Source organism: Tachypleus tridentatus, chromosome 1 (assembly GCF_004210375.1).
Source record: "Tachypleus tridentatus isolate NWPU-2018 chromosome 1, ASM421037v1, whole genome shotgun sequence".
NCBI classification, from domain to species: Eukaryota; Metazoa; Arthropoda; class Merostomata; order Xiphosura; family Limulidae; genus Tachypleus; species Tachypleus tridentatus.
In genome coordinates, this window is record NC_134825.1 from 171,982,468 (window position 1) to 171,994,497 (window position 12,030).

Consider the following 12,030-nt stretch of genomic DNA (forward strand, 5'->3'; position numbering starts at 1 on the left):
TAATTGTCTTTATTTGTGACGTTGTGGTGATTTTTGTTTGAGAAAACAATTAGTGTATAAAACAGTTAAATCATAGTGTGAAAATACTCATTTTCTGTGTAAAAAACACAAAGATCCCCAGTAATGAGTGGGAAGACTGACAGTAGTATTATGGTTTATACTTTTGTGTGTGTATGTGACACGCATTAAGGACTAACAATTTGTTTGGTACATAAACAGTTCAAAGAAAGGTGGTTAATATTCTTAAGGAGTCTGGCCACGTTTGTTATTCTTGGACAAAACGGAGCTTACACCGCACGTGTAGTTTTATCCTGGTGAAATTTTCTTACGGTAAATTCTATCCGTTTCTTGAACGTGGTTAAAATATTCTTGTCGTACCAAAAAATAGTTTTTTTTTAATTTTTAAACTACCCCGCGTATTTTTGTTTGATGTAAACGACTGTTAATTTTAAGTTTAATATGACAGTATTATTTAGTTTATACAGTGCGAACGTTAAAGTAAATTATTTTTAGACATGATAGTTTAACTGTTTAAAAATTATTGATTGTGCAGTTCATTTGTTCTAAACTGACGTCGTATTAGTTTATTTTGTTTTTTGAATTTCGCGCAAAGCTACACGAGGGTTATCTGCGCTAGCTGTCCCTAATTTAGCAGTTTAAGACTAGAGGGAAGGCGGCTGGTCATCACCATCCACCACCAATTCTTGGGCTACTCTTATATCAACGAATAGCGGGATTGACCGTCACATTATAACGTCCCCACGGCTGAAACCCTCGAATTATGAATCGAGTGCCTTAAGCATCGAGCCATGCCGGGCCCCAAGTTAGTGCAAGTGAAAGTAAGACAAAGTTAATGAAAGATACAATCAACTAAACATAAACTGTAATTTTAGCCAAAAAGAGTGTATAGGGACGACTTTTAAACGTAATAATAACAGACTGTATTGTAATAACAGAATAAAGAATAATAATCCGTCTTGTAAAATGGGGTCTAAAATAACTGAACCAATCTGTGTGGACTTTTGAAGTAAAACAGAATTCGTGATTACAAGAAACCCACTTAAAGTAAAAATGTATCTCAGGATTATTTTATCTCAGAATTATTTAAAGCTCTGGATACATCTGTGTTAATCTACAAAATGACACTAGTGAATTTATCACCGATTGTTTTGTGATAACAGAGTAGAGAAGGATAATCACTCTTGTGAGTTAGGTTTTAAAATAACTGAACAAGTGTTTCTGGACTTTTGACGAAAAGACACGATTATTCAAAGTTCTGGATACAATTGTGGCTGTTAGCTGTGTAACGAACATTTGTATATACGTTTTGAAAATATTACTTTATAAACATGTGAAGTGTGTGTGCTGTCCATTTATTGTTGAAATTTATCGCCAGCAAGTCACAGACACATCCTGTGAAGTATCCTGCACATCCATACATCAAAACATAACACCAGCGAGCCAACCAGGGTTATGCAGTAAAAGACGGTAAAAGAAGACGTGAAAGGCAGCAGAAGTATAACGGGGACAAGTTAAAAGAGGCCTAGCGGAAACGAGATGAACTTATTGAAAAAGGTTTGTATTGAAAGTTCAGAGAGGCCAAACCTAACATTGGAGAAGCTGGCATATCTACGGCGATACTTTACAAGTCGGATTGACATGACTTTAAGGTTAGGAAAGGAAAAATGTTGTACGTTTGTTTTTTGTGTGATCTCTCTTCCGGCTTCGCTAATTTAACCCTACAAATACAATTTGCTTTTTGATCCTTTTGGATTTTTAAATGCATTGGTTTCAATTATTCACGCTTTTATTTGTTTGCCAAATTCACTACAAAGCTATCCGACAGTTAGCTGTCACTAATTTTCAAGAGATAAAGGGACAACAGTTAGCCAGCATCACCCACCGCCAACTCTTGGACTACTTTTACCAAGAAATAGTGTGCGTGATCGACACATTATAATCTTCCCCACAGCTGAAAAGGCGATCATGTTCGGTAACAGATTACGATCCGATGACCCACATGAAAATATTCTAACCACCAGCCATGCTAATCCTTCAGTATTCATACACCTAACTGCTAGAGGGCCACCAATACTGCCTGTTCACCGTTAACATATCTAAAAAATGTAAGCAAAAATAACAATAATTATCGTATTAGTTACAGCTGCTGCCCCCTATGTATTTTACATAAAAAACGAGGAATTTCACCCAAGTTTTGGGTTAGTTCTTTAGACTGAGTGTTGTAACATAACTTACTCATAGAACCCTAAAAAACAGTCCATAATTTGAGAGTAAATAATTATATTAACGGATCTTGGAAGGGAATTGTATTTCTTCTATATCTTTGAAATACTAAAAACACGACTTTTTAAATACATATACGAATATCACTCGAATTGGCTTTACAGGAATCACACAGACAAATAAAATAATGTATTCTTATCGTTGGGTGGTAGTTGATATGTACAGAAAACAAATATCCTTCTAGTCAACTGAGAAGCTCATAGTTAACTTATAAAGTTTTATAACAGTTTACTCTTCTGTGGCATTCATTTTTATTATTTCATCAAATATCAAGTGAAATAACAACTACTGAATACCTGTTGTACCTGTAACAACTACTGAACACCTGTTGTACCTGTAACAACTACCGAACACCTGTAACAACTATTGAACACCTGTTGTACCTGTAACAACTACCGAACACCTGTTGTACCTGTATCAACTACCGAACACCTGTTGTACCTGTATCAACTACCGAACACCTGTTGTACCTGTATCAACTACCGAATACCTGTTGTACCTGTATCAACTACCGAATACCTGTTGTACCTGTATCAACTACCGAATACCTGTTGTACCTGTATCAACTACCGAATACCTGTTGTACCTGTATCAACTAACGAAAACCTGTTGTACCTGTATCAACTAACGAAAACCTGTTGTACCTGTATCAACTACCGAATACCTGTTGTACCTGTATCAACTACCGAATACCTGTTGTACCTGTATCAACTACCGAATACCTGTTGTACCTGTAACAACTAACGAAAACCTGTTATACCTGTATCAACTACCGAATACCTGTTGTACCTGTAACAACTACCGAAAACCTGTTATACCTGTAACAACTACTAAATACCTGTTGTACCTGTAACAACTAACGAAAACTTGATTTACCTGTAACAACTACCGAAACCTGTTATACCTGTAACAACTACGGAATACCTGTTGTACCTGTATCAACTACCGAATACCTGTTGTACCTGTATCAACTACCGAATACCTGTTGTACCTGTAACAACTAACGAAACCTGTTATACCTGTATCAACTACCGAACACCTGTTGTACCTGTAACAACTACTGAAAACCCGTTTTACCTGTAACAACTACTGAAAACCCGTTTTACCTGTAACAACTACCGAAAACCCGTTTTACCTGTAACAACTACTGAAAACCCGTTTTACCTGGACGAACACAACTCCACCCACACAAACCGTCACAGAGGCATTCTTTTCGAGAACTGATACAGTCGGCGTTTTTCTTGCATTTTCGTAAACACTGACGCCCCCTACTGGCTGCTGCTTCCCGGTTCATAGGGCATTCTTCTTCATGCCTGACGTGTGATCCTGGGGAAACACAAGATTGTCTTATTTATTCGTTCACATGAGTCGTATGGCTTTTAACAATCTATGAAATGTAATAAATATGACATTCTTATATCCGTGTTCATCGGATCGTATTAACGATTATCCATGTGTTTAGAATAAATCATTTTATCGTTTGAAACTGCTTAAGTTTATTAAACTTACATCAAATAATTCGAAACTAATAAATATAAAGATTTCTTCTGAAAGAAAAGATGCAAACTTTCGTATAACTAACACCTTGATTTTCAAGTGACAGAATGAATTTCGTGAAAGAGAAATATTGGTTCCTTGTCAACTGCAAATGACCCGGCATGGCCAGGTGGGTTAAGGCGTTCGACTCGTAATCTGAGGGTCGCGGGTTGGAATCCCCGTCACACCAAATACGCTCGCACTTTCAGCTGTGGGAGCGTTAAAATATGACGGCCAATCCCACTATTAGTTGGTGAAGGAGTAGCCCAAGCGTTGGCGGTGGGTGGTAATGACTAGCTGCCTTCCTTCTAGCCTTACACTGCTAAATTAGAGACGTCCAGCGCAGACAGCCCTCGAGTAGCTTTGCGCGAAATTAAAGAAAACAAAACAACTACAAACACTGCAGCGGCACATTGGCATATCTGCAGACTTAGAACATTAGAAACCGAGTTGCGATACCCGTGGTGGGTATAACACGGATAGGCAGTTGTGCAATGTTGTTCTTTACTACAAACAAACACAACTGTAGAACAAAATAAGAATAGAATAAACGAAGGTTTACTGGATAGTTTGTTTGTTTTTTTGGAATTTCGCACAAAGCTACTCGAGGGCTATCTGTGCTATCCGTCCCTAATTTAGCAGTGTAAGACTAGAGGGAAGGCAGCTAGTCATCACCACCCACCGCCAACTCTTGGGCTACTCTTTTACCAACGAATAGTGGGATTGACCGTCACATTATACGCCCCCCACGGCTGGGAGGGCGAGCATGTCTAGCGCGACGCGGGCGCGAACCCGCGACCCTCGGATTACGAGTCGCACGCCTTACGCGCTTGGCCATGCCAGGCCTTACTGGATAGATAATTGAAGTAAATATACAACTTTCATAGTATTTTAATTTGAGTGGGAACCTCACATAACTGTTGTTGAAAACGAAAGCCACCCGTCTCAAGTACAGTATATATAATAAGGGCAGCTGCGCAGTAACAAAAGAGCTTGTTTCACCCAGATTAGTCCTAACGCATGATAACTCTATTCGTATGATACACAAAAAATATACATGTGGGACTCACTTGTTACAGAGATGGTACAATACTGAAGTTACGAGTAACTGTTGATAAATGGTAAATCTATTGTTACTACATTACATTACTACAATACCTTATTACACAAAGTGGTATAGTTTATTTACTTCTCTGCTTGGATTTTCGCGCAAACCTTCACGTGGGCTACCCGCGCCTGCCATGACTAAATTTAAAATGACAGACTTGAGGAAACACAGCTAGTTTACATCATCCACTACTAACGTTTGGACTACTTTTTTAAATGAATATTTGTGAATGACCTAACATTACAATATCCCACAACTGAAGGGGTGAGCGTGTTCAAACGCCTTAGTTTTACGATACCACAAGTTTATCAATACGTGATCGTGAAATATAGTTCCAAATCTTCTGTAAACGCTCATTAATTCAGCCAATTTGTTTGGTTATCGTTTCATCTACTCACTTTCCAGATAAGCTCATGTATCCTAAAGAGCATTCCTTTACTTTATACAGGACAGAACATGGTTACAAGTGTTCCATTATACAGGACAGAACATGGTTACAAGTGTTCCATTATACAGGACAGAACATGGTTACTAGTGTTCCATTATACAGGACAGAACATGGTTACAAGTGTTCCATTATACAGGACAGAACATGGTTACAAGTGTTCCATTATACAGGACAGAACATGGTTAAAATGTTCCATTATACAGGACAGAACATGGTTACAAGTGTTCCATTAGCCTCCTACTCTTTAAATATCGTTTCACCACATTCACTGTATGTTTGGAATCTCTGTCGTGCTGGAAGATAATTCCTGCACAAATAAGTCTTGTTCCTGAGTGAATAACATAACGTTGTACCAGTCAGCAGTCAGGGTACCATAAGTTTTGTATATCTCTCCAACGGAAATGCAGCACACAGTAATATTATTACCCCAACACGTTCCATTGGTGTAGATGCTGTTCGTTTACCTTGATACGTTTCATTTTGCTATCTAACAAGTTATCACTGATTGTTGTCAAACAATTTCAATTTGGTTTAATCCGTATTCTTCAATTTGCTCATGTTATTTTTTAAAGTCTGACGCCTGTTTTAGGTTTTGTTATATCTGTATCTCTCAAGTGGTCATTCTTGAGGAGTCATATACCCACTGAGGCCATTCGTAGCAATGTGTATCTTACTTTTCTAGAAATACAATTCACGCCTGTACTTTTGACAGAATTCCTACTGGATTATCGTATACGGATAAGGCTCCAAGCACGACTCATTTAACATTTCTGTCACGGGGACATTTAACACTACGTTAGGAATACTCTGTATATTTATAGGCGCCATGCTGGTGTGGCAGTGTCTCGTTGATTGGAGGACAGCCATTCACAGAACAAGCTACAAACATGGGATCGCCAATATGGCAAGGAACATTTTCCCTCCAGATATATAGCTAATCCATAACTGTCAAGACTCATCAGCTGTTATATTTTGCCTAAGGAATTTACATTTTGAAGTAGTGATTAAGATTTGGTAACAAAGGCTTTGTCATGTACTTCATGACGGACTTATCATAGCCTGAAACACTGCGCTGTCACGGAAAAGATATATCGACAAACTAACGTATGATAAAAATAAAAGAGTTCTCGCCACATCTTTGTTTAGGTGGTTATAAATTCCAAAACTGTTGGAAGGTCTCTTTGGCATATGTTCCGTGATTCCGGTGGCTGGAGTTCGTGTGGTTGACCCAATGCGGCCGTTGTTTACAGCATGAACGAGTGTAGTGATAGACCAGTAGCGACATTTTTCAAGGAGTTATTTTGACTTTTTAAAAAAAAATCATATTCTTTTATTCAAGTTGAAAGTTATTCTTAGGCTCAATTGGGAGGACATTTATTACAGAATCCCTTTAGTTTGACGTCATGTGAACCACCGAAGGTTAACACCAGGGTTATAAAGGTTAACATCAGAGTTATAAGGTACTTGGGAATGTTAAACTATTGGATCTTGGGGTTCTAAACTTTATTATTATATTCAAAAAATAATGTTGTTGGTAAACACTAGAGGGAGGCATTTCTAATCAAACACTGTAAATTAAATTACAGTAAGTTTGTTTTTGAATTTCGCGCAAAGCTACACGAGGGCTATCTGCGCTAGCTATCCCTAATTTAGCAGTGTAAGACTAGAGAAAAGGCAACTAGTCATCACCACCCACTACCAACTCTTGGGCTACTCTTTTACCAACGAATAGTGGGGTTGACCGTAACATTATAACGTCCCCACGGCTGAAAGGGCGAGCATATTTAGTGTGACAGGGATTCGAATCCCCGACCCTCGGATTTTTTTTTCTTACCTTTTAAAGTCAAAATACCTCTTTCTAAAACGTGCTAGTGGTGTATCAATACACTCATCCATACTGTAAACAATGGTTGCATTGGGTCAACGAAACGAACTCTAGCTACAAGAATCAAGGAACGTGAGCAAAACAGCCATTCCAACAACCTGAAGTCATGCTGTACTGAGAAGCCGAACATTCAAACAGATTCAGCAACAAATGAATGGACATTAAGGAACAAGAAAGAGGTCCTAATTCGAAACTTTAGACCAACGCTAATCAACCAATTAACGACACCATTGCACCTCAAGCTGTGATAAACTTGTTCTTAAAATAGGCCACGAAGAATCAATTTCAAATCGTTGTCGAATAATCAAATAACATCTCAAGTGTATTTACTTATAAAGGAGATATAGAACCGTAAATAACACGAAGAAAAACCTAAATAGTGATTCCCTGTGATTTAGAAGAAAACTATATTCGAGTACTAGGGATCATGTTTTCTTTCTATTGAAATCAGTCAACTCTAAACGTTCTCCTTTTACCACTCTATCACTGATACACAGTATTTCATCATGTTATATTCGGTGTGGAATTATTATACAACTCTTGCAAAGTTACGCAAGGGCTATCTGCATTAACTGTCCCTAATCTTGAGTTGATGGATCAGAAGGAAGGCATCAGTTAACAACACCCACCGCCAGCTCTTAAGCTATCCTTGTTTGATCAAATAGGTGGCTGTGACTGTCAAATCTATAAAGTAAGATTTTTTTATATTACATTTTTGTAGTTATGGAGCTCAAACTTTGGACTTTTCATCCTTCTAACTTCTATGCCACACGCGACGCTTATCGGAGAGAGACAAGTATAACAAAACTTACAAGTTAGTATCAGTTTAAATGATAGTATATATATATATATATATATATACGTACTTAGAAAAACCAAAACACATGAATGTATCTAGACTTTACCGTTACAACGTGGTCTTGAAGTTCCAGAATAAAACAAGAATATTCAATTTTAGGGGATTTCCTCTTGCAGCACAAATGTTTAGAATTTTTATTTGTTTATTTCAAACTTAACCTTTTAATGCTACGATAAGGAAAATTGACTAAATTTTCGTTAAACTTTCACTTCCGGGGTAAAAGAACAAGAAAATCAGGTTAAAAATCATGTAATTAAGAACACAACTAAAGATTCAGCAGAAGTTTCTACTTGTTGGTGAAACGCCAAAATCATTGGTTTATTCTAGTGTGACGTCATATCCGCTTATAGCTTATTGGTGAAACCCCGAAACATTGTTTTTGCTAGTTACGGTGCTCGGCTTATCGTTATTTTATTTACACATAAAATTAATATTTATTTTTGTTCCATACAATAAATTAATTTCAATGAAAATTGTAGGTAGCAGCAGTTTATTTACACAGAAAAAAAAATTGCATCAGATATTTAGTTATAAAGGATCCATATATAATTCTTACAGTTTGGGAAAATAACCCTTACGAAAAGAACTATATTTAGCCGTACAGGATTTTTCGTAACCCAGTGGCACAACGGCGTGTCTGCGGGCTTAAAATGCTAAAAACTGGGTTTCGATAGCTGTGTTGAGTGGAGCTCAGATAGCCTATTGTGTAGCTTTGTGCTTAACTTGGAACAAACAAGGTAGGATTTTTTTCTCTCTTTAGATGAGTTTTGTTTGTTTGTTTTGGAATTTCGCACAAAGCTACTCGAGGGCTATCTGTGCTAGCCGTCCCTAATTTTGCAGTGTAAGACTAGAGGGAAGGCAGCTAGTCATCACCACCCACCGCCAACTCTTGGGCTACTCTTTTACCAACGAATAGTAGGATTGGACGTCACATTATAACGCCCCCACGGCTGGGAGGGCGAGCATGTTTGGCGCGACGCGGGCCCGAACCCGCGACCCTCGTATTACGAGTCGCACGCCTTACGCGCTAGGCCATGCCAGGCCCATTTAGATGAGAATAATCATTATTCACAAGAACTGTATTACGTCTTTACTCATGTAGGATTTATACTCTCTCATTGGTTAATAACCATTTACTCATGTAGGATTTATACTCTCTCATTGGTTAAGAACCATTTACTCATGTAGGATTTATACTCTCTCATTGGTTAAGAACCATTTCCTCATGTAGGATTTATACTCTGTCAATGGTTAAGAACCATTTACTCATGTAGGATTTATACTCTGTCAATGGTTAAGAACCATTTCCTCATGTAGGATTTATACTCTGTCAATGGTTAAGAACCATTTACTCATGTAGGATGTATACTCTGTCATTGGTTAAGAACCATTTACTCATGTAGGATTTATACTCTGTCATTGGTTAAGAACCATTTACTCATGTAGGATTTATACTCTCTCATTGGTTAAGAACCATTTCCTCATGTAGGATTTATACTCTCTCATTGGTTAAGAACCATTTCCTCATGTAGGATTTATACTCTGTCATTGGTTAAGAACCATTTACTCATGTAGGATTTATACTCTCTCATTGGTTAAGAACCATTTCCTCATGTAGGATTTATACTCTCTCATTGGTTAAGAACCATTTCCTCATGTAGGATTTATACTCTCTCATTGGTTAAGAACCATTTCCTCATGTAGGATTTATACTCTCTCATTGGTTAAGAACCATTTACTCATGTAGGATTTATACTCTGTCAATGGTTAAGAACCATTTCCTCATGTAGGATTTATACTCTGTCAATGGTTAAGAACCATCGTTGTTTCTTTATTCTCTCATAATAAGCTATTAAGAAAAGAAACTGATAACATATACTAAAAGAGTGAACCGTTTAAAGAAGTGAGTGTAGTTTAGCTACTCTTTTACCAACGAATAGTGGGATTGACCGTTACGTTATAGCGCCACAACAGCTGAAATGGCGAAGATGTTTGGTTTGACGGTGATTCGAACCCGCGGCCCTCATATTACGAGTCGAACGCCTTAACCCACCTGGCCATGCCGGCCCTACGAGTTCTTTATTTGTTCAGTATTTCCCACACTTAATAATGAAATTCAATAGTTACTTCTTACCAAGACAGTGTGAATTTCGTAAGTACGTGTTTGGTACGTTTTGTGAATGAATAAGCTGCCATTTTGGGCCACGCGACTCTACTGAAATACCTGAAAACCAATAACAAAGTTACTACGCTATCGTTCAATGCACAGGGAACAGAAACAGTGACACCCACAGGGGGTAGTATGAAGTTCGGATTAGAGTTCGAAGCCTCTGTGGTTAGTCCCCAGGTAACCGTAAAGGTACACGCTAGTTTTGGTAACAACCAGCCCAGCGATTCGCTGATTATAAAGAGACAGACTGGTATAGGTTGCAGTCCTTCATACAAGCAGATTGCGTCTTTAATTTAAATTCAGTTCGATTCGACCTTTCTGTGATCGCCCACTTTCCTAAACCATTTCACTTGATAATAATAATAAAACAATTTCTTTTCTTGGTAATACATCAGGTAAACGTACGTCTAAAAATAAAGTCGTTTGTTAACTGATGACGTAAAACGTTTTCTAATAATAAAAAACTATTTACTTGCAAAAAAAAAAAAGAAGAAATGATTAGTAGATTCTCTTATTTTGACGTCAGTTCTTTAAACAAGTCGTAAGTGGATTTCGTTACTATGGTGATCGTCCAATTGTTACAAAAGCAGTGTTTACACAAGTGTGAAGTGTGCACGTGTCTAACTGCAACATAACTTTGATGTAGATAATATATAAACCTTGGCGGTGGTAGTTGGGTTTTTGGTAAAGTTATTGTTCATTCCGCACAATTACCACTTCAGCCATCACTTTTCACACAGTTCACCGCTGGTGTAGCGGTAAGTCTACCGGTATAGATTTGCAACGTTAAAATAAAGGGTTTGTTTCCCCATCGGTGGACTCAGCAGATAGCGTGATGTGGCTCTGCTGTATGAAAAACACACAGATTTTGCCGTGTACTTAATTATTAATTATTTATATATTTATGTATTGAAAAACTAAACAAACAACATGTCAGAATCATTTTTAATTTCAAGATTTGATTTGTTTTACTCTGTAAAATTACAGGTATAAATATTTGGAGATACCTTAGCATATGGGAGACCAATATCTTAGAGGATATTTATGATATAATGATATCCGTTATTAATATTCATTATTTTAACAAAAATTACAGAATCTCAAATCCAATTACTGTAAAATACCATCCACGTGCTCCCCCTGGCGACAACACTACAAAACAAAACCAATGAGGACCCACATTTGGAAAAGTTGACCAAGAGGCTTAGCTGTAAGTGTTAGGATTCACATGATAACCCTGATGTGCAACCTGCTTTGTACTTAAACTTAGAAACAAGTAAAGTACATAAGTCACCTTACCTGTTAATAGACTCTGAGTCAGTAGAACCGACAGGAACAGAAGGTGAAATCTACCATTCATAATTAGAAGTTGTTAAAACACGTATTTTCTATTTTTTTTCTCAGAACTCCGTGGTGTATATACGTATGAAGGTAACGAGACAGGTATCACCGTAGAAGCTCGTGCAGTCTTTTCGCCTCTCGAACAGATCAATGTAATTATATACTGTGAATCGCGACTCTGAATAACAGGTGCTATTACGTATCGGTTAAACAGATCTGCCCCCTGCCGGCAATTTAATAAACAAAAGACGAATCAGAAGAAAATATCTGAGATTTGACTTTTTTTTCAGTATCAATTTCTTGTACTAGTTTTCAGCCTTGCTAACAACAACGAGATAATTTATATAAAAAACTGCCTCACATTTTTAAGCCAAGTACG

At 37.5% G+C, this 12,030-nt stretch overlaps 1 protein-coding gene across 1 annotated transcript in view; it reads right to left on the bottom strand.

Annotated features, from left to right (window-relative positions):
- Positions 1-11,766, bottom strand: part of LOC143230320 (sushi, von Willebrand factor type A, EGF and pentraxin domain-containing protein 1-like) — a 75,934-nt gene extending 64,168 nt beyond the window's left edge. Inside the window, exons 1-2 of the mRNA XM_076463649.1 lie at positions 11,610-11,766; positions 3,469-3,630 (exon numbers count right to left, since the gene is read on the bottom strand). Coding sequence (XP_076319764.1) covers positions 3,469-3,630; positions 11,610-11,670 — 223 coding nt within the window. The 5' untranslated portion in view covers positions 11,671-11,766. The remainder of the gene's footprint in view (positions 1-3,468; positions 3,631-11,609) is intronic.
- Positions 11,767-12,030: the final 264 nt, after the last annotated feature.